The sequence below is a fragment of the Protomyctophum parallelum genome (assembly GCF_964188405.1).
Source record: "Protomyctophum parallelum genome assembly, chromosome: 22".
Taxonomy (NCBI): Eukaryota; Metazoa; Chordata; class Actinopteri; order Myctophiformes; family Myctophidae; genus Protomyctophum; species Protomyctophum parallelum.
Genome location: NC_139714.1, coordinates 6,671,511 through 6,695,543, shown reverse-complemented (window position 1 = coordinate 6,695,543; position 24,033 = coordinate 6,671,511). Strand labels below are relative to the sequence as shown.

The following is a 24,033-nucleotide window of genomic DNA, read 5'->3' as shown; positions in this document are numbered from 1 at the left end:
TTAATTCATTAATGTCAAATGTATACTTGTTAAAGACAGAATTATGAAGATTTATACTGAAGTTTGCTGCAATACAGTAAACAAAAAGGAATACAATACTGAATACAAATGAGATTTTAAGAGTGTGGAGAGAGATGACCAGTACAGTACATGTAAACATAGGTCATTATTCCTGGCCTAGATGCCACAAACTGTTTTGGCAAGTTCAATCGGTACTAAATGGACAATTGATGCCAGTAAGGGCACAGTGTTGTTTACTGTAAGTCTTAATGACAGGAAGACATTTATTCATACATCAGTCAGTGTCACAGAGAGTTTGTAGATACCGGAGGAATGCAGTGGAAGGATGCTTGAAGAAAGTCTCACAAATAGTCCAAGGGGTGAGCTACGGTGGGTGCTAATTCACACATGTTTGAGTGGTGCTAGCCACTCCTATAGACAGCAATGTGTGTCCGTATGTCTGTCCCAGTATCTGCCCCTGTGTCCGAGTACTGTCTGTATGTCTGAGTACGGAAATAGCGTTTGTTGACCAGCAAGTGTTACTGTTGTCACTGGAGCCACGCACGCACGCATGCACGCACGCATGCACGCATGCATGCATGCACGCACGCATGCATGCACGCACGCACGCACGCATGCATGCACAGAGGCCAGGGATGAGAGCTTGTACAGCACCAGTACAGTACAGCACCACTCAGTTCAGATGGGTCAGATTTCTTTGTGATTTTGAAATACAAAAACAAATGGATCAGTCTCCAAAATCGGTTTAAACCAGTGCAGAATATCCAGGTTTTTTGATTGATTGATTGAATACTTTCAGGGCTTTCAAGGCTTGTTTCCATTGGGGTCCTTCGTATTCGTTTCATCAGAATGTTTGTGTTGCTGTAAGTCTGTGTAAGTCTTCGTGTCCCTGAAGTGATAATACTGTCTGTTTACAACTTTACACCTAGAATTTTGACATAAATAGGGCAGCATGTTTATGGCATTACAATAGGGCCCTAAACCCCTTATCCCTAAATGTCTTTGAAAAACATATTAAAATGGTTCAACTAGCCGATCTACATCAACAAACATGTTGTGAGCTTGTAGATTGACTATTTGAACCATTCAAAAATCTAAATGGTAAAAAAGGCAGAGAAGTTTAGGGATAAGGGGTTTAGCATGGACGGAAATATATAGATTCTTGCATTGACTCTTGAGCCCCCCTGCAGGCTAGGGGCACATCGAGTTCTTTTGGTCATTGTGTTTGGGTCCATGTTATGCTGGTAACGCTGGCTACGTGACACACACGCAACACAACACACACGCTCACGTTCAAAAGGTTAGCGACCTTACCCCTGCCTAGACCAACCCCCAACCCACCCCCCCCCCCCCAGGCGTACCTATTCTGTCCCCGTTTTGGAATGTGATGGCATTGGCCCAGGGGAGGTCTGTCTGTCTAGTCACAGCACATGGACAGGTGATTGGTTTAAAAGACGCCCGGCTCTCTCACATGGTGTGAACGTGAACACCCTTGGCACTTTCAGCTTTGTGATGCCATTTAAGGAATGCCCCTGTGGCCATGCATGTGAGTTTTCCATTGTGAAGATTTGGATACCTACCAGTCACGGTCTGTTGGAGTTTTATTGCCTTTTTTGCTTTGTGATTCTGTTGTCTTGACCGGGACATTTCTGCATGTGATTTGTAAGGAAATTTGAGGGTCCTTTGGAGTTTAATACTTTTCATTGGTTCCAAATTTGTATAACCAACACACAGATTTAAGGGTGTTTAATAGCATTGATTTATGGATGACAAAATCTACAACCTGACAAATGGAGTTAGGTGTTGGGTGTTCTTGCCGGACAGCAACGATATATCCAGGATTCATGGTCTCTGCCTCATTGCGTACCTTCTACTGAAAGAAGCTAATAACCAGATAGTTTAGTTTTGCGTTGTATTCATGTGGTATTCAGGCCTGTTGTGAATCTGTCAAATTGACAGACGGCTTCTATTGCTGCAGTACATTAGCACCAATACTAACTTGGGAACACTTGCAGAGGTTTTTATGTTTTTTCATGGCTATAACCGGTGAATAGTGTGTCAAATTATCATTTCATGGGTGGGATGTTTCACTACAGAAAAGAGCAGGCTGTTTATTTTTTAAGCTTTCTTTTCTCAGCTGCCTGCATGGCTATGAAATAATTTTAGGTTTTAGTTTTCGATGGCATGATGCCCTGTAAAAATCTTTGTTCTGGGACAATGGCCTGGAAACACAAGTGATGTGTTGTTCTATAATTATATATACATCGTCATGGCTCAGGCTATTTTTGTTAACTCACTGAATGAACTGTGTATTGGTAATAAATCTCTTGAGAACAGAGTATCTCCTACTGTGCAATTTTCTTATTAAATCAGCCACTTACAGTGCAGGTTGCAGGCCATTGCTAGCTTGTTATTGGTGGAATGTTAGCCTATTATGACTTAGACCTAGAACAGGGACCTCATAGGGTTCAAGTGGTTAGTAGCGAGTTAGGGAAGAGTCGCAGATAAACACCTCCAGGAAAATGTGACCTTGGACACAACGACATCCCGACAGCTTGCCACTGATTGGTCATACAGTGGCACAGCCTCCCCTCACTACAAACAGAGTCCGTTGTACTGTCACTCAATGTGCACGTGTGTGTGTGAGGGCGGTAGAAGTACAGTACAGTATGTCCACGTGTGTGAGGGCCAGGGCCAAATTTTCCATTTGGGCCAGTGGGGCCGTGGCCCTGTGCGTGCTCTAGCGGTTTGTCCGCGTGTGAGGGACTTCCCTACATTCACATCTTGATTCACCTTGTTTATGCTATCTGAACTGACAAGTATACGTACCAGCAATGGCACATTCACGGATGTACTTGCACTGTCCTCTTCTTTCCTCTGTTGCTTAACGGCTGATGATGTGGTGGTTGGTTGATTGTTTATTTTTTATTAGACAATAAAAAAAAATTCCTTGCGATCTTGTTTTTTGGTGGGGTGGGTGGGTACTTGGTGAGCAAGCTGTCTACTCTGTGTACAGTGTATATATATATATATATATATATATATATATATATATATGCATGTCTCTGTATATTATCTCTCTGTGTAGCTACTGTATGTTTCATGTATCTTGTTCGTGTTTCACGGGTCCCCCCTTGAAAATGAGATGCTGCATCTCAAGGGGCTTTATCCCTTCAATACAAATCTGAAATCTGGTAGGAGTTTGTGCGTGTGCGTGTGAGGGTGCTAGGAGTTTGTCCAGGGGGGCATAGAAGGGTGGATGTTCTTGGAAGCGTGCATGCTCAGTATATAGTGCTGAAGTGGTTATGTGGCGGTTATGTTTTGTAATAATAATCAAAATCTACAAAGTAAATATAGTAACTAAAGTTTGCAAATAATTGTAGTGGAGTAAAATGAGATGGGGTAGAAGTAAAAGTATTGGAAATTAGAAGTAAAGTACACAAATATTGTAACTCATAATTGTAAAGAAAGAAAAGCAAGTGCGCTTCCTCTGGAAACTGCCCTTGGTTGAGGTAGTGGGTGCTCAGCTTTGAAAATAACTTGACTCATAAACCACGTAGAAAAGTGGAAAAAAGTGGCGCTCCAAAATAATAGATGCAAGACTGGCTCAGATGCAATTTCGCATGTTTATTTGAGAATGCTCAAGTTGACACAACCATTGACATAGACTACTTTCTGAAATCACTCAGTACATCTTTGTAGTGGCATTTCGGCAGACGCTTATGAGTGGCATGTCATGTGATTTTTGTCTTTTTTTTGTCTTCATGGCACACTGGAAACCTTTCGCTGTGTTTATAAAAACGTGCCACTCTCTCACGTACCTCCCTTTTCCTCTTCTGACCCAAGAGTGTGCAACCAAAAGTTACGCACTTATATTTTCGACAGATTGCATTTCCCCATACTGTACCTGCTCTGTCACTCTCTCCCATATCCCTCTGCCCGTCTCCTTTCCCTCTTCACAAGGATCCGTCTGAGTCATTCATTGGGTTTATTTATCTTGTATTTGCCATGTGGGCCTTCGTCACTATAAATGTTTTTCGTCCACTCATCACGGTTCGCTAGCCGCCCCTCTCCTCCGCCTCTGTTGTCTGTGTGGTCGACAGTGTGCGCTTGTCTCTGTGTGTGTGTGTGTGTGTGTGTGTGTGTGTGTGTGTGTGTGTGTGTGTGTGTGTGTGTGTGTGTGTGTGTGTGTGTGTGTGTGTGTGTGTGTGTGTGTGTGTGCGTGTGTGTGTCGCGGTAGGAGCATGTGCAAAGGGGGAAGGGCCTGACTGTCTTGTGTATCTCCTCTCATTGGTTGAGGCGAGCCCTCCCTCCCCCCGTGCTTTAAAAGCCTCCCTTTTCTCACCTGAGTTAGGGAAAGTGCTGCAGCTCTTCTCTGCTTCAGGTGTCCGTATGTTCTCTCTGCCCTGATCCTTGCAAAAAGTAAGAAAGACAAAAGAAATACCTATTTTAAAAGCACAGCTGTGGAGTGTGGACCCCTTTTATAGGAGCTAGTGTGAGTATGCCTACATTGTATTCGATGTTTACTTATGATGTTTCTTGTTCAATAGCCATAACTCTGCAGAGCTGGGTGTGTAGGACCTGGGTGCCAAAGGGTGTGTGCATGCGTGCGTGTGTGCGTGCGTGCGTGCACACTTCTCATGTTTAAGGAATTTCACTCTCGGGTGCTTGTTGGCTGATGCAAGAGTTTGTCTTTGGCCTTTGGGGTGGATGATGCTTTGAGTTGTCTTGATTATTTTTGGAATGTTGCTTTTTGTGACTTGACTTAACATGCAAGGGTGTGAGAGCTACTAGTACGTTGATATATCTCTGGCCATCCTGTAGTTTCTGGATTGAACAGAACACTTCTTGTTATTAACATTTTAAAAGATTTTTGTAATCAGTGCATTTTCCTCCTCTTTAAATGTTGAAATGAAGACTGCATTGTTTTTGTGCACACAATTTCATTTTGTATTGAGCCTTTTGAGGTTACAGCACTGTCTTTATAGAATATTAAATGTTGAAAAGAAGAGTGCATTGTTTGTGTGCACACCATTTCATTTTGCATTGAGCCTTTAGCACAGACTTTATAGAATATTAAAGCACTCAACCTAGAAAATTTAATTATGCTGACGCACGTTGGTCCTGAAGGGCTTGCTCTTTTTTTCTCCATAAATTGGTTTTGTGTGACCTACAGTAGCTGTCCTTTTTGCCCATGAACTTGTGAGCCATTCCAACGTTAGAAACGCTTGGAATCTTCAAAATAGTTGATATTTTTGTTTTGTTTATGTTTTGACTTGGTGGCACTTTTTTTTGTCCTGTTTGTTTATACTGGCATGCTTCCTTCTAATATTTAAATGTGATTAAGTCAAGGTAGCGATATCAGTTTTAATATCAGTTTTAAAAACATATTAACCAAGTTAAAATAGCTAATCAATAATCGCTGTTAGTTTTTTTATGTTGGACAATTTCCACCTATGAGGTGGAAGTAAGGGACTTGTCAGACACGAAGACGAAGATTCATTGAGATACAATTTATTAAGCGTCGCAAGCTACACTCTATAGTTGTTCTCTCATGCGTTACACCTTGCCAACTGTGTGCTTTGACTTAGTGGTGCTGAAGCAGTACATTACTTTTACAAACGTATCCTCGTCAGACTGGTTCAGCCTCTTTGCAATATATATCATGTGTCGTTATGCCTTCTGTGAATATTTCTTCTTTCTAGACATTTCGTTTTTATTACATTTGCAATGGCAAAGTCGTGGGTGATATTTGAAAGATGCAGCCAATACTCAATACTCTGTACATATCGACTAAACTAAGAGTGACGACAAGAACATACAGACTGAGATAAACAACAATATTCGGTCAATATCTTCATCATGACATGGGGGTTGTTATGTTTGTGCTGACTGTAAACTCGCACCGTTTGTGTTTGCTTTCTAGAATGAAAGATCAGACACAGAGACGTTTGTGAGAAGCTTTTGATGCTGCTGTTGTTTGTGACTGTCAGTCCTCAAGGCTGCGAGTTTGACAGTGTAGTCACAGGTTCCTGTATGTCCACACACACGCACGCACACACACACACACACACACACACACACACACACACACACACACACACACACACACACACACACACACACAGCAGCAGCGTTGCAAATTGAAGCACACACACATACTGTACTGTCAGTGGTGGAAAAAGTACTCACAATTCTTACTTGAGTAGAAGTATCAATACTTCAATATAGAAGTAAAGGAATTCAACGTTTACTTAACAGTAACATTACAAAAGTATTCGAATCAGTAACAAACAGTAATATACTGTTTCAAGTTTTCAAATGTATAAAGATCTTTTGAAAATAGCAGATCTACAAGTTCACAATGTGACGCATTGCGAGGCATTGTGAGCTTGTAGATCTGCCATTTTCAAAAGGCCTAAAATGTGTGTGTGTATATATATATATATATATATATATATATATATATATATATAGAGCTGAATTGGTCAGAGATGTATCAGAGATGTACTGGAGTAGAAGTTAAAGTATTGGAAATCAGGAAATACTCCAGTGAAGTAACAGTACGGTACCTCAAAATGTTACTTAAAGTACAGTACGTGAGTAAATGTACTTGGTTACTATACTTTCCAGCACTGGATGTTGACTGTCAACACGTGCTTCACATGACAAGGCAGAAAGCCCTATTTTCTTCACCTTTGAACAGCATTCCTTCATCCTTAATCATGTCATTATTTTGTTTAATAAGGGTGCATAAAATTAAGCCTGCATGTCTCGGCACACAATTCGGAGCAATTAAACAATTGACTGTACATTTCTATCTGTGTACTGCACTAGGGTGTGTAGTCGTCATTTCACTGTAGTTACGCATGGATTAAAAAGTTCTCAGTCGCCAAGACTGATTTCAGTTATTTGGATTCCGTAGAAGGCATGTATGTCTTCTATGGAAGCATGATGTCGCTCACCGAAAATAGCAGATCTATAAGCTCGCAACACGTCACACTGTGTGACTTGTTGTGAGCTTATAGATCGGCTATTATCGATTGTTACAGTAGTTATTTGAGTATTTCTTTATTTTATTTTTTATTTAAATCTGTGATTTCTTCAACTGGTTGGCCACAGCAGCAACCAACAAAGAATGATCATACCTAAACATCATTAATTAACTTATCGTCGTGAGATTTTATTTAGCTTTATTCCATGTAGTTGTGTTTTTTATGATTGAGCGGTCATGTTTCTAGAGCTGTGGTTTTCCATGGTTTGTGTTCATTTCCATGCATGCTGCCTTGCCCTGCCCCGTGGGGGAACAGAGGAGAGAACACCTCGTTTAGGAACCTTCCTGGAGCTTTGCCCCGGCTGGCCGCTCCTCCTGTTTTCATCCAATCCACTCAAAGAGCTCTTTGTGCGACGATGACAAATTGGGGACGGCGGGGTAATTGGCTGTTGAAATCATTTTCGGCAGAGCTGTATACATGTGCGTGCTCAGCTCTGCTCGTGGCCTCTCTGAGCTCTTCTGCTTACATAATCGCTGTGGCCATCTCTGATTGTTGAACGCCATGGAAAAAAGAATACTTTTAACTGTGGTCCTCAAAGTGTGTTGATGGTGTACAGTATGTCAGTGGTGACCCCCTGGGACCCCCAGGGGTCCTTGAGGAGGGTGTTCTCGGGGGGGGGGGGGGGTCCTTAGGAAAAGCTCACATGCTGTGAACTTGTAGATCAGAGGTTTAGAATTTTTCTTTGCCTATAATAGGGATGCCATTATGCCATGCTGAAAGTGGTTAACTCCGTTAGCTGGTTAACTCTGTTAAGCACTTTGTTTGGACACTGTTACTGTATCTGTGTCTCCACCTGCAGTTGAGGAACAAAATAATATGGCACAAAATGTTTTCAAACGGGGGTCCGCAGCCAAACTAGATATCATTTTCACGTCTTTGACATGAAAATGTTTCCAGAAACCCTGGAAAGGGACGTTGTGTGTGGAGTTTGCATGTTCTCCCTGTGTCCCCTAGGGTAGGTACCCTCACACAAAAAAACATGTAGTAATCCTTGACTCTGTTCTGCCTCCCCCTGGTCAGCCGGGGTGCCTGATGGAGGCGAAAGGAACCGGTTGGAATTACGTGCTCCTTCCACGTCGCGCTACGTCCTACCGGGGAAACTCCCCCTCCCTGTCAGGTGATAAGAATCGGCCTGGTCACACCTCGTGCATTGAAGGAAGCATGAGCTCAGTTCTGGGCTCTTTGTAGCTTGGCATCAGGTGAAAAAATAGGTTACAAAATCGTGGGATAAAAAAATGAAAAAATAAACCCTGGTTCGTGTGACGCATTGACTGCTGTGTCGAAATGTGCGATAGCTTCCCTTTTTGGCTTGCCTGGCTGGGTTGAATGCCCTCTCTTACTCGGAACAGGACAGGTCTTTGTCAAGGCTATGGTGTTCTGTTGAGTCCGATAAGACATGCTGTTGGGATGCACCTGTATGCCCTTGAAATAGAGCTGCCCTAGACTGAACTTTTTACAGCTGAAGTGTTATTTTGTATAGACTCGTCGCGGCCGTGACATCTAGGATTTGAGCTGCTTGCTCTGTAGCCCAAAAAGTGGCGAGCTTGAGTTGACTGAGCAAATAGTTACTGTGATTTAGTTGTGTTTTGTACCAGGTGTATTCTGTGATTTTCTTTTCCTCAAAACATAAAGAAATGATAAACATATGGGTTAAGAAATGAAATAAAATGCCAGTTACACATCTTTGACCTTGAGATTTGGACAGAAATCCCAAGGAGAATGTGGTGAATTTGCAACATGTATTGATCAACAGTGTTGATTTCAAGTCATTTCGACAGCATATTTTGATTTCAGTTTTAGTCATAGTCTTTAGAATACAATTCCATTTAGTTTTAGGCCGATCTACATATACATATCTGCTTGTAGATCTGCTATTTTCAGACACGCGAGCGCCACCAAACATAAAATGACTTGTCTTTTATGGCAGATTCACACGTCTGATTTATTCTTAACTGTTCCCGAATACGATTGCCTGGTCCCCGCTGGCCATGATTCACATTGGCCTTGATTCTTCTGCACTCCGAGTACACTTCATTGAACTGTATTCAATGCTTTCACATTGCAGCGATCCGTATCCGAGTTCAGTCGCAGCATTCACACTAACCACAACATCTGCCAAGTGAACCCGAGTGCGCACCCGGGACCATATAGTGTGAAGCTGCCCTTAGTTCTACTGGATCTCTTCTGCACTAGTCCCTCCCTAACACTTTAGTCAGATATTGACCATCTTTTCTGTATCCTTGCTTTCAGGCAGTCCGTCAGGCTTGCCCGAGAAGAAGAAGAAGAAGAAGTGTGCTACTTGCCGTGTGTAAACCTTGACCCCTAACGTCGAGCCCTTACTGCTGTGTGCACCACCGCCACAATGCCGGGATCCATGGACCGCATGGAGCTCAAGAAGGTCTGCACGGAGGGCGATGACGACAGCAACGACAGCCTGGACGGCTGCGACCGCTACACTGAGCCCATTGACTCTGAGAAGGCCACCATCAACAGGTCAGTGAGCCCATTGACTCAGAGAAGGCCATCGACAGGTCAGAGAGGTTCTGCATCCCAGCATACCCGTTTACACACTGTTTACATTACACAAGGACATTTTGGTATAGTGTGTCTTCTGTAATAATGTCTTGAGAGGTGTATATATATATATATAGATCGTAATGCCACACCTTGTGGAATCAGAATTGAGACAACTTTGTTCTGGTAAATTCGATTAAAATTCTGAAACAGGTAAGGAGGGTACTCTCTGTTCCCGATCTGTCTGTACACTCTCCTATCTGTTTTAACCCATTCTGACCTGAGATCAGATTCATACGAGGTTTCCGTTGGACACACATTGGTCTGATTGACCCATTCTGACCTGAGATCAGATTAAAAAAAATGTCAGTCGCTCTTCGATTTTTCAAAAAATAGCAGACCTACAAGCTCGTATCGCGCCACTCGGTGGCGCGATATGAGCTTGTAGATCTGCTATTTTTAAATAGCTAAAGCACGACATGATGCCGACACCAAAATGGGTGCCCGGTCAGAATGGGTTAATCATCATTTTATTCCATTTCCATTTTATTCCTCAGTCTGATGCAGCCTTTGCATATTGGAAGAACAAGGGCCTGATCAGCTTTTCAGATCTATATATAAATAATCATTTTGCATAATTTACTGAGCTGAAAGAAGCATTTTGTTTTACAAGTTAAACATTAACATTTTGTTCAAAATCAACCCGTTACCTCTGAGAACTTATAGTGTCAGCCCCTGTTACCTCTGAGAACTTATAGTGTCAGCCCCTGTTACCTCTGAGAACTTATAGTGTCAGCCCCTGTTACCTCTGAGAACTTATAAACCCCTGTTAAAATGAACACCTGTTAGGGGTCATCAACATGGACAAATTTTACATTTTCTTTTTACACATCATTATAATATTCTTATTGTCTCTACTAGGTCTCCACCAGGCCGAAGGCAGGGGGGAGAGTATGTTTTGCACTCCGTCCGTCCGTCCGTCCGTGTGCTGGCTAAGAATTGCCGATATAGGCTAAGATTGCCTTTCAATGTTTGCACGATTGGTCCATTTTGTATGAAATTGCTCAATTCACGTACGCAGCGTGCAAGTTATGTGAAACTTTGCACACCCATTCCCACCATTCCCACTAGGCCGAATTTTCAGATCAGCCTCATGGTGGTTCTATAACAGCCCGATTCAGATTTTTACATATAACTGCACCGATCTGTGTGAAACTTTGCATGCACACTCCCTACAGGCCAAGGAAAAACCTTTGACCTGCATTTTTCAGCAGTCTTTTGTAAAACACAACGCCTTCAGAGTCTGTCCAATTATCTGCAAATCTGTACACAGTATCTCTATAGTCATCACAAGATGGATCTGTCTGGTATTTCATATTCCATCCTAATTGGCTAACATTGCAGGATTGGCCCGTTTTGAACAAATGCCTCAAATCATGAACGCAGAGTGCAATTTGAGGGAAAATGTGCATGCATAAATCCCAGGCTTTTCACATTGGCCTGTTATAGCGCCACCAGCAGGTGGACTTTTGCAAAACACACTTTTGGAACAAAACGTCTCAAATCATGACTTTGAATGTCAAATTCCCATCAAAGGCGTTAGAAGAAATGGCACCCTTTTCACATTGGCCTATTATAGCACCACGATAACCTACCTGGCCTGGTGGAGACCTGTGCTCAGAGGAGCACTTTTTCTAGTTTTGAGTCCCAATTACTGAATGTCAGTCTCCAGATATTCTTCAGAATACGTATGGCACTGATTTACTATGACACTATGGCACATTCAGTGACGAGTACAGCGGTTCTTAGACGCAATACACATAACTGTGAGAGCTCAGAGTGTACAAATGTACACTCATCACTTACACTCACATGTGTACACTCTCAGAGTTACAAACCATGTTATGGTCGTTCAGGGCCAGCTCTTTCTGTCTGTGTGTAGCCTACTCATTTTGTTCGTCCGTGGCAAAAATATAATTTTGCCATTTAATGTCCACCACAAGCCAGCATGGCGGTGACCCCCTAGTTATGACATGTTGCCTCAGAATACGTCTTAATAACATCATCGTGGGCTCTGTCTCTTTGCAGTCAGTTCCTGGACGACGCTGATGACGGGGAAAGTCAGAAGTTCCTCACCAACGGGATGATGAAGAAGAAGAAATATGAAGAATACCACGAAGAATACGTAAGTCAATTTTAGAACACATACATAACTGAATGTCATAGCCAAACGTATACAACCACATTTCCCTTTATGCTGTGCGTGTGTTTCATTAACATTACATTCTCTCTTCCACCCCCCCCCCCGTCGCAGCATCCAGGCCACGCCTCCTTCGGGATGTCAGTGTTCAACCTGAGCAACGCCATTATGGGCAGCGGCATCCTGGGCTTGTCGTACGCCATGGCCAACACCGGAATCGTTCTGTTTTCGTAAGTCATGAAATGCACAAAAACAAATACATTTCTATCTTCATCAGTTCCAACATTGACACACGGACATTAACCAAAAATCTACACATCTACAAGCTCACACACGTGCTGTGAGCTCGTTGATTTACACCACTAGGGTTTACAACATGCTAGTGGCCATCTTTCACCGACTTTCCTTACAACCCACCCCCTCAGACACCCCCTTGAACACGCAGACACCCCCTCAGACACCCCCTTGAACACGCAGACACCCCCTCGAACATGTGACACCCACCTCAGTCACTCGCCCCATATTTGGTTCTCAGTGAGGTTGCTCGCAAAAGAGAGACTCTTCCAATTACACACAAGTCAGTGCATGCACGCACACACACATACACACAACCATTCATAAGAACTATCATGTTTTATTTCCTCCTTGCTGTACGTACCGAACATAATCTCCACTTCCTTCTTGTCAACCGCACCACCGTAAATTAGACGTGGAAAAACACAAGCCTTCCTCTGTGTCCAAGTGATGTTTCCCTTGTGCATGTATACGCACGCGCACACGCACACGCACACGCACACTCACACTGTACATTCATAAACTCCCTTCCGGGTGTTGTGTCATCACACTTCCTCTCGGTGTCACTGTGGTCCTCTAGCTGTCATTTGACCCATGTCTGACCACGCGCTGTGCATGCTGTGGTCTTCCCCTGCCTCTGGCGATCATCTGACGCGCTCGTGTGCGTTTGTGTGTGTGTGTGTGTGTGTGCATGCTTGCATGCGGTGCTAGGCTCCATATTGGATTTCTTCTTTATGAGCTGCTATAATGTTACCTGGTTATCCCATTCTGACCGGGCACCCATTTTGGTATTGGCATCATGTTATGCTTTAGCTGTTGAAAAATAGCAGATCTACAAGCTCATATACGAGCTTGTAGGTCTGCTATTTTTGAAAAATCAAAGACACTTTTAGAATCTGATCTCAGGTCAGAATGGGTTAATAATGAAACTGTCAGGATGTAATAGACATTTTTAGAATCTGATCTCAGGTCAGAATGGGTTATATAAAAACAACACTGATTCCAGGGATCCTTGAGCGGGGTCCAGGTGCTCTTTATTTATCTTTGTTAAATGTGGCGTAATTTTGAAAAAAAGTCTTAAAGGCATTATCAGCGTTCTCTTTTTGGGGGTACCTGGCACAAAATCATTTTGGGTGGGGAACGGTGGCCAAAATACATTCTGGTATACAATGAAAATGTTTGAGGACCACTGATACGATATGGAGGGACAACTTTGGCTCACAGAAAGAATGTGGTGGGGGTGCTGTTTTTTTTTTTTAGACACACAAGATCTATTTATAGCCACTGGGAGATGACATTTCTTTTTTCATTTTCTTTGTGTCTCTGGTCACATACCGGAGGTTGTCTCAATATTAAAATAGTTGTTATGATGATTAAATTAACTGCAGTCAGTAAACAGAAGAACGCAAATAAGTCAACTGAACAAGAACACAACTGCATTTCTTTTCTCAATTAAATTACCCAGGCCTTTATTTTTTTTCCTCGATAAGGGCTGCTGTAAGGGAAAAGTATTCGTTTCAGAATACAGAAAGCACTGTTGTCACTGTAGTGGTGAGCTTGCACATCAGCTATTTCCTGTGCACATCACCACGCTCATCGAAGTCTATCACGTGCTTAACCCATTCTGGGCGGGAACCCCTTTTGGTGTTTTAACTAAGCATTATGTTATACTTCAGCTATTGAAAAATAGCAGATCTACGACTACAAGCTCATATCTTGTAGGTCTGCTATTTTTGAAAAATCGTAAAAATGCGGCATAAAACATTGAATATATATTCTTTCAGAACGTTTTATTTTATTTCGACGTCAGGCCTAAATAGGTTAATAGAGTTGCAAATGGCGTGATAATTGAGCCCAAAGGTAACTTGATCCCCACCCCCCTTCTCCCCCTGACATTTTGAACGTTAGCACCACCCTAGCATGCCATTTTTAAGACAGTAGCAGTAATTCATACTGTATATCCGTGACCTGGTATAACCCCCACGCAGCAACCCTACTGTACTGACATATAATTATTTATATATACTGTGGCACAATTAGAAACCGCTCAGAGTGTGCTTGGGTTAAAAATAATGTCCTGTGTCCAGTGTTTAGTCATAGTCTCTTGAATCGTTTTCATTTAGTTTCAGTCACATTTTAGTCACCTGGAATGTTTCAGTGTTAGTCTTGTTTTAGTCGACTAAATATCATATATCAATATCATTATATATATTTATTTTTTTTGCGGCTTACGCCTTTGATTGATTTTTGAAGGGACAGACAGTAGGCTGACAGGAAACGGGAGAGAGATGGGGGGATGACATGCAGTAAAGGCCGTGTCGGGTCCGGGAGTCGAACCCGCGGCACACTGCGACTGGATTACCAGTCCGGTGCCCAGACTGTTACGCTACGGCCTGGGCCATCATAAGATTTTAGTCGACTAAATCTGCAGTTGATTTAGTCGACTAAAATGTATTTTGGCGGGCCTTGATGCCGTCGTAATGACTGATTTTACACTTGCTAAAAATAGCTGATCTACAAGCTCACAACGCGTTGCAGCGATCTGCTATTTTCAGCATGCATTACAAGTGTAAAATGAGTAAATGACTTATACTGGATCTCTTATTCTCTTGTAACATTTCACAAAAAAAAATCTATTTAGTCAATTTAGTCTTAGTTTTAGTCATTTTGAAAAAAGGTAGTCGACGAACATTTGTTATAACCATGCAGCATATATATTTGTGTGCTTGGCGTTAAAAATAATGTCCTGTGTCATGCTTTACAGTACACTACAGTATTACATAAAGTATCACCGGGGGGGACTTTGGTATTTAAAGAGAGGGCAGTTGTTTGGATACGTTTGACGCACTTTACTGTTGGATCATGTATAAGTCATGTCGAAAGCAGCTTGCCTGTCCGTTCAGATCCAGCGATAAGTTCCAATAACGTGCATCAACTGTACTGTACATGACATAATAGGCCTACTGTAAGTCCAGTGTAAAGAATGCGGTCTTCTTTAAGACAATGTTGTTAAAACTGTAGCATGCAGTGAATTATGTAGTGTAAACAGACTACTGACAAGCGGCTGCCTGGCCTCTCTCACTTTATGAAAGCGCTAAGAAATGCTACATTAAATGTAACGTGTATGGATGTACACATAGTGGCATTTTCACCCCAAGCATCAAAATGTACTTAATGTAGAATGTACTACTCGCTATGCAGAATGTCCAATTTCAAGTTTTCAAATATTTAGAAAATAGCAGATCTACAAGCTCACAATGCGTCGCATCGCAAGCTTTTGTAGATCGGCTATTTTCAAATGGCCGTGTACATTAATGTATGTTTTGTAATAATAATCAAAGTAACTAGTAACGAAATTCATGAAAAGTCATGAAATCCATTGAAATAATAATTAAAAAATAAAATGTAGGAAACTTCAAAATAAGGGGACCCATAAATATTGGTCAGCAACCCAACCTTGAGTGCAGACCCAGTGTTTGGGAACCAAACACTCTATTCAACCTATCGTGTGTGTTCTCTCTCTGAACCAGTGGTCTATTCAACCTATCGTGTGTTCTCTCTCTGAACCAGTGGTCTGTTCAACCTATCGTGTGTTCTCTCTCTGAACCAGTGGTCTATTCAACCTATCGTGTGTTCTCTCTCTGAACCAGTGGTCTGTTCAACCTATCGTGTGTTCTCTCTCCTCCAGCATCCTATTGGTGGGCGTGGCCATCTTGTCTTTGTACTCTGTGCACCTGCTGCTGATGACGGCGAAGGAAGGAGGTACGTACTGACCGATCGATCGCAATCTCCTAGTTCAACAAGTTCAGCGAGCCTCAAGACATGCGTGTCTAGAATCTGTAGCCTAAAGTATATAATAATCCAAACAAATGTGGAGTCGTTCCCAGCCTGGGGTCCCCACATGGTTTATGGGACAATTTAAGGACTTTTACGACATTTTAATGCCTCCAAAACAAATGAGCTGACTGGTTGACTGGTTGTACAATTATATAACAATGGACCAGCTCATAAATATGATTACTTTTGGGGGTTCTCAGTTCAAATAATTATGATTATTGTGGGGGGTCCCCAGTTCAAATAATTATGATTATTTCCCAGTTCAAATAATTATGATTATTTTGGGGGGTCCCCAGTTCAAATAATTATGATTATGTCCCAGTTCAAATAATTATGATTATTTTGGGGGGTCCCCAGTTCAAATAATTATGATTATTTTGGGGGGTCCCCAGTTCAAATATGATTACTTTTGGGGGGTCCCCAGTTCAAATAATTATGATTATTTTGGGGGGGTCCCCAGTTCAAATAATTATGATCATTTTGGGGGGGTCCCCAGTTCAAATATGATTACTTTTGGGGGGTCCCCAGTTCAAATATGATTTAGCGTCACTAATGAGCTCGCTGTTCGTTGTCTGGCAGGCTCCCTATATGAAAAGCCACCAATACAAACGGACTGCAAAAATAACCTTAATAATAGGGAAAATATATCATAAATTAATACAGAAACCAGATATAATCATTAAGGAAAGTTTATGCATGCACCACGTACTATGTAAACTCTTAATTTCCATTTTCCAGCCATTCAGTTGCAAAAACAATTGTTCTTTATTTATTATTTATTTATTTAAATAATTTTGGGACCCCCCCCCCCCCCCCAAAATAATTTGGCTAGCAGGTCGACACAATGGACCGTCCGTCACAACTGATTTGCATCTAAGGTCGGTCATTCCTGTCATGTCAAGCCATGGCACTCAGCGTTGATCGGCAGGCTTTGTTAGCGAGGTGCGAAAAACTGTGGAATGTGTGAATGGCTATGCGGGCTGGCGTGCATCTATATCTATAAATGCACCACGTCTCTGTATGTCTGTCTGACAATGAGCTCGCTGTTCTTGTTGTCTGGCAGGCTCCCTCATATATGAAAAGCTGGGAGAGAGGGCTTTCGGCTGGCCGGGGAAGATAGCTGCATTCATAGCTATAATCATGCAAAATATTGGAGGTAAACAACAAATGAGTTCATCTTTGTATTCATGTTATCGTTGATATATTGACAGCAAAAGTCATAGTCATAGTCTAGTCACCTGAAACGTTTTAGTGTTTAGTGTGTCTAGTTTTAGCCTGCAGAATATTGTGAGATTTTAGTCGACGAAATCTACAGTTGATTTAGTCAACAAAGAAATATTTTGGCGGGGCCTTGATGGTGTCGTAATGCCGTAATTTTACACTTGGTTGCATGCTGAAATAGCCGATCTATGCTTTTTTTGTCGTAGTTTTAGTCGACGAAATCAACACTGCTTCATGTCCGTTCTACTTGAACAGCAGACCTTACTGTGTTGTGCTTGCCTCCATAAAGCCATGTCCAGCTACCTCTTTATTGTGAAGTATGAGCTTCCTGAAGTGATACGTGCGTTCCTGGGCTTAGCGGAGAACAACGGGTGAGTGTGCGTGTGCGTGAGCGTCTACATTAAAGCCCACAACGTGGCGCTAAGCGCCACGTTGTGAGCTTGTAGTTCTGCTAATTTCACTAGTTTGGGTCCCAGGGGAGACATCAAATTACAATGTCGGGTCACGGTAGGGATGTTGATAGTTTTTTTTTTTTTTTTTTAAGATATTTTTTTGCGGCTTACGCCTTTTATTGATTTTTGAAGGGACAGACAGTAGGCTGACAGGAAACGGGAGAGAGATGGGGGAATGACATGCAGTAAAGGCCGTGTCGGGTCCGGGAGTCGAACCCGCGGCACACTGCGACTGGATTACCAGTCCGGTGCCCAGACCGTTACGCTACGGCCTGGGCCGGGATGTTGATAGTTAATAGATTAATCGATCTGCCTTTCTATCATTGGGTGGTTTTCGCTGAATGTAATGTTGAATGTGGGCCGGTTTAAAACAAAGTCTCCCCCACCTATAGCCACAGAAACGTCTTTGCTTTTGCATGTGACGTGACATACAAGACACTTTACATTTCATTTTATTCCTCATACAAAGATGCCATTGCCTGGCCCTGTATCTCAAATGGTCAAATAAATATGTGATTAAGGAATATTCTTTCTGTATAGCAAAATGTAGATTTTTATGTTAGACATTGAGGGAAATTGAGATTCTCAGATAAAATAAAAAAAGCTGCTTAATTAATCGATCAATAAGGTTATCAATTAATGATTACTTGGGTTTCTCACTGTTCCTCTCTGCTTGCATTGCAGTGAATGGTACATGGATGGGAACTACCTGGTGGTGTTCGTGTCTGTTGGGATCATTCTGCCGCTGTCCCTCCTGAAAAACCTGGGTAAGGGTTCGACGCTGTGCGTGCGTGCGTGAAATTCATGAAAATGTCATGAATTTACTGGGGGAAGACAGTTTTTTTTTTTTTTGTGAATGTTTTTTATAAATGTTTTGAAATTATATTAATTTAAAACAAAATGTAGGAAACCAAAAACATAAAAGGACTAAACTTAAGGATAAAGGATAAAAAATGTGTCCCGGACCCACTGTTTGGGAACCACTGATCTAAAGGACATGTTAGCCTTTGCATAAGCCTGCAAGGTGGTCAAGGCTAGGGCGAGTGCTACGATAAGTGCTACGGGCTAGGCTGGGAAAGTGCTATGATTAGTGCTACGGGCTAGGGTGGGCTATGACACGCGCAATTGAAAATTTGACATAACCTCTATGTACAGTAGGCCTATTTATTCTGCAGGGGCTCTGGACAGGGCCCGTGCCAACTGTGCCCAGGGTCCATATATGGAGCTGGCCTTTTCTGACATCACAACACTCCAGATTTGGGCATGCCTGACATCACAAGAGTCCATATTTAGGCATGCCTGACACAGTACACCAGGAATAAAGGGACACAGAGAGACGGATACAGAAATCTCCATATATGGGCATACATGGGACACAGACAGATGGGTGTAAGGGGTACTCTGACACGGGTACAACGTGTATTGCATAGCCGGGTGGGGCATATGGACCTCCTACTTCCATCGTTACCGACTCGGTGCTCCACAGCCAGGCACCGGTCTAGTCTTCAAAAAGGCGGCGGCCTGGATAGCCCTAGCCTAGCGTACCGACAGCTCACCCCTGGGACTCTCTTCTCTCTAGGTTATCTGGGACTGACTGACGCACTGACTGTATCTTCTCTTCTCTCTAGGTTATCTGGGCTACACCAGCGGCTTCTCTCTGTCCTGCATGGTGTTTTTCCTCGGCGTGGTAAGTCTGACTCCTCACCGTAATATTTTATCTCGTTTTGTTCACAGATGAATCTGATCTTAGATCAGCGCTGACTGACCGAGTGCATCTCAATCCACGCCCTGACGTGACATGTGACACACATGTGATAGAGAGAGAACACAGGTTTTCTTGTCTGCAACGTATATCGCACATACAACAACCTGGACATTCCTATCTTGGGCATGTCATGATGGGTGAACATAGCGAAGATTACAATGCGACGCAATATCAGCTTGGAGATCTACTGTTTGGCTATAAATAAGGATTCTTTCGAAAAAATAAACTTCAATTTCTGTTGTCCCTCAGGTGATACAATCGTATAGCATGCTCTTATCTTGTTTTTTTATTATCTGGTATTCAAACGTAGCATTCAATCAGACTGTCAGTCTGTCAGCATGTGTTTAATTTGGCGTTAACCAACCTTCCCCCCTTAAAGCAAGTCTGGGCACATTTTAAAGGGAGCGTACGCTGTGGTATGCCCCCTACTTGAACTACCTTAGGGTCATATACATCACACGTCATAGTGTTAGCGTTGCATGTTCATTCTGTAATTTTGTGATTTGTATTGTATGAATTGGCCAAACTCGTGTTTCTTAGAAAATTCTGTAAAATCAAGGAGCATTGCTAGTAATCTCACAATCCTGTCCTGGAAAAGGTTTGGAATTTATCAAGGGTCCTGGAAAAATATATGCATTGTTTTTGGCTATTGATTTAATAAAAACATTGTTTCGTCGTTTTCCGCCAAACGCGCTGCGTGATTGTAGCATAATGTGTACCAGTACAGTGACAAAAATAACAGATCGACAAGCTCACAATGTACTGCAGCGTGATCCTATGCCTTAGAGAGGATATGTGCCTTGTGTTGTAGCAAGACATTTGACACAACATTTGGAATGGAATTGAATTATGCTATTCTATATTCTATGCTTTATTGTTGCTACACTGCCTGTCTTTGGGCATTAAGATAATAATTATTGATTGCACAGATTGATTGTCATATAGAGGGTATGCACATGCATAAAGTCAGTGGCAAATTGAGTGGCAAAGTGAATTGCAAACTGAGTTTAACATCGTTTAACGTGGTTTTGTATATACAATCAGATTTCTGTTTGGATATGTTGTGATGTCAAGGCCAGAAAGTAGTTTTTTTGCCACTCAGTAGACGTTCCCGCATAACTTCCGGGTATGATGATGTCACGCTCGATATTGACTTTTTTGCCGATATTCGACAAACCGACATCAACCGATACTGATATATGCGGTCGTGGAATTAACATGTTATGCCTAATTTCATTGTGATGCCCCGCTGGATGAAATCACAAATGTACGGTTTTCCAAATAAAAATAAACATTTGAATTAATTTAAATCGATAACGATAATAATCTGCTTACATTTGTATGCATCTGATCGGCCGATAATATCGGAAATCCCTACTCTATAGAGCGTCGCAGTCCCGCCCCCGACGAGCGGCCCGGAAGAGAATTTCCAATTCATTTTCCCCCATAGACATTTCAAAAAGTATTTATTTAAAGATCTGTAAGCCTCGGTCAAAGCCAACTCGGATGGTGACAACTCATGACAATAAACACATTTTCTTTGGGCCAAACAAATAAAGAAGAAAAATAGGCCAGGGTTCAACACTTTTTGTAGTTTTTCTTCTTTCAAATTATTTGTGTGCGACGCTGTAAATTGGGTTAAATATTCTGGAAAAGTCTTGGTAAATTCATTGTTAAAAATGAGTGTGGGGTAAATGAATTGTCCATTTTCCTTCCAGCTGATCTACAAGAAGACTAAACTGGCGTGTCCTCTGCCCTTCTTCTTCGACCACTATGCCAACCTCAGCGCCGCCAACGCCTCGGACTCGCTGGCGCCGCCCTACGGGCTGCACAACGCCACCGCGGCCACCCTCATGGACTTCAGCCGAGCGGCCATGTCTCCCGCCGACACGGGGAGCCACGATGATTCTCACCACATGGGCGTGCACGTGGAGCCACGCCCCTCCAACGAAGAGATGTGCACGCCCAAATACTTTGTCTTCAACTCGAAGGTGAGTTGACAGGTTTGTTGGGGCGTGAGGCCATCTAAGAACCTTTTGAAAAACGCAGATCTACAAGCTTACAACTCGTGGTTGTGATTGGAGATTCTGCAGAGTGATTATTCTACCACAGTTTTGGAGTAGTGCAGCCACTCCAATGCACAGCAATGTGTCCCCCTATGTCTGTCTGTCTATCTGCAGCCATTATCACACACACACACACACACACACACACACACACACACACACACACACACACACAAATTAATGAATAACCACAGGGTGTGGTTGTTGGCTTAGACTGTGGCTGTGTGTATCTGTGCATCTCTGCATGCATGTGTGTGCACGTTTGGACGAGGAGGAGGACAGATTAATGGCACTGTTAATAGCGCCGTAAACCTGTCTCTGCTGCAACACACATTTTTCTTCTTTTCTCTTTCGCTGGGAGTGGTCACTGAAATAAATATTTCTATATATATATATATTTCTATATATATATATATATTATATAATATAATTTCTAAACATACGTTAGGGTTTGTCTGTGTTCTCTCTGTTAAGGGGATATTTCACTTTCCAAAAAACCTTTGGTCATTTCGTCGTCTACTTATGTGAACACCTCAGACTGTCGATAGCCATACACGGAGAAGACTGGATCATCACCTAAATCTGCATGTACTGTATGGAGCCAGCCAGCAACTCTACATCTGACCTCAAACCCTTAGATATCCATATATGGACGTGTTCTGGCATTCCATATGTTGATTCTTCCCTACCCGTCCTTCCTCTTCGATGTCTCCCTTTTGACACCTTTTTGATACCTGTCCTATCAACAGGCCCGAAGATTCAGGCCCCGGCCATACCTGGGGACCTCATCAAACCCTGTACACTCAAGACACTGCCCCCGCTGCCACCCTTAGATCTCCATCTATGGAGATGCATGTTCTGACATTCCATATGTTGATCTGACCTCATCAAACCCTGTACACTCAAGACACGGTCCATTATGGCCAGTACAGAATTCATTATTCATTATTATTACCTTATGGTGTTTGTGCTCTGTGTGTTTCAGACGGCGTACACCGTTCCCATCCTGGCCTTTGCCTTCGTCTGCCACCCTGAGGTGCTTCCCATCTACAGCGAGCTGAAGGAGTGAGTGCAGTGCAGCTCGTTCATATTTCATACTGAACTCATAGGAGTCCAGTTCATTCATAGGAGCTCGGGCCCCGGGGGGTGCTTTACGTTATTGAGAAATAATTTATGCAGTAGCATAGCGGTATACGTCATCGTACCACGGCGTCGCTCAGCATTCCCAGCAGAAGAGTTGAAAACAACACTCACACACACGTACGTTGTATACAGTAACTGCATCATAGTGTGTATAATGCCGTTTATGGCTGTACTGGTCCAGTATACCTTAAAGTGGAACTGGCAATAATTTGATTGAACTGTCGATAATCTTTAGTCTGCGTGTGCGTTCACAGTCGCTCCCGGAGGAAGATGCAGAATGTGTCCAACCTGTCCATCCTGGGTATGCTGGTCATGTACATGATGTCAGCGCTGTTCGGATACCTCACCTTCTACGGTAAGACAAGACAACCTTTTAAAAACACCTACATGGACAGTGGGGACACACAACACTATAGACCTAGCCTTCTAAAGACACCTGCATGGACACACACAACATTATTATACTTTAATCTGTTGATTTGATTTATTTAAGCACAAGATGTAGAAACGATACTAAAATAACGGCACATGGCATGTTTCTGAATTCGATTGTAATGGTGGAATATGTCAAGCTGTCATGGTTTTTAGATTCTCTCTCTCTCTCTCTCTCTCTCTACCTCTCTCTCCCCTCCCCTGTGCAGACTTCGTTGAGGACGAGTTGCTCCACACCTTCACCAAATTGAAGGAGAAGGACACCATGCTGCTGTTGGTGCGCCTGGCCGTGCTGACGGCCGTCACCCTGACGGTGCCCATCGTGCTGTTCCCTGTGAGTACACCCTCTACATATATCTACAGCCGTTTGGAGATATATTCGCTGAGTTGGTCTGAGTTGACACATCCAGTAGATTTCAGTGTGGTTATTGGTAATTGTGTTTTTGTTCGGTATGTACAAGAGAAGAAAATTACGGAAATATTAACGCGAGTCTGCTTCTTAGCACGTACAGGAAATGGACGATGAATTAAACAATTACCTGTTGCGTGGTATTGCGTACTTCTGATAGTCCAGTGATGTTTTGTGTTTAGAAAGTTTGTAAAGTTTGTCCGGCCGTTCTGTTGTTTAGTTATTTCTCCCACGTAGCTTGTAGATCTGCTTTTTTGTGCTGAATATTCGAGGGAGAGTGAGTGCATTTTCCAGCAGCGGCATCAGCCGCGGAGTCTCTGCCAATTGCCGACAACACCCGCGGCAGTGTCGGACCAACACACTGCCGCGGAAGCGAGCAGCAGTGGAGTGACATAATCCCCCCTACCTTCCCCGGCAGGTGACGCCCCTCCCCCCAGCAGTGTCTGATTGCCGCTGCCGGAGAATGCACTCGCTCCTTCTGGAATATTCTCCCCCAGACTAGGGATACTAGGGTATACTAGGGTGGTTCAAATGAGAAGCAGATCTTAATTTCATGGCTGTCACACAGCATCAATAGAATCTGAACACGTCCATGCACATAGCATTTATTTTGGCCGGTCTACA

General features: G+C 42.8%; 1 protein-coding gene across 3 annotated transcripts in view; it reads left to right on the top strand.

Annotated features, from left to right (window-relative positions):
• Positions 1 to 24,033, top strand: part of slc38a4 (solute carrier family 38 member 4) — a 60,279-nt gene that overhangs the window by 14,995 nt on the left and 21,251 nt on the right. For 2 of the 3 annotated variants that reach the window (XM_083757585.1, XM_083757586.1), the window contains exons 2-13: positions 9,327 to 9,569; positions 11,679 to 11,775; positions 11,905 to 12,020; positions 15,773 to 15,846; positions 16,985 to 17,077; positions 17,432 to 17,513; positions 18,279 to 18,361; positions 19,223 to 19,281; positions 21,078 to 21,350; positions 22,411 to 22,490; positions 22,823 to 22,923; positions 23,210 to 23,334. In XM_083757585.1, the coding sequence (XP_083613711.1) occupies positions 9,439 to 9,569; positions 11,679 to 11,775; positions 11,905 to 12,020; positions 15,773 to 15,846; positions 16,985 to 17,077; positions 17,432 to 17,513; positions 18,279 to 18,361; positions 19,223 to 19,281; positions 21,078 to 21,350; positions 22,411 to 22,490; positions 22,823 to 22,923; positions 23,210 to 23,334 (1,314 nt within the window). In that variant the 5' untranslated portion in view covers positions 9,327 to 9,438. Of the gene's footprint in view, positions 1 to 4,368; positions 4,517 to 9,326; positions 9,570 to 11,678; positions 11,776 to 11,904; positions 12,021 to 15,772; positions 15,847 to 16,984; positions 17,078 to 17,431; positions 17,514 to 18,278; positions 18,362 to 19,222; positions 19,282 to 21,077; positions 21,351 to 22,410; positions 22,491 to 22,822; positions 22,924 to 23,209; positions 23,335 to 24,033 lie in introns of those variants that run through there. The other variant, XM_083757584.1, reaches the window with a different exon arrangement.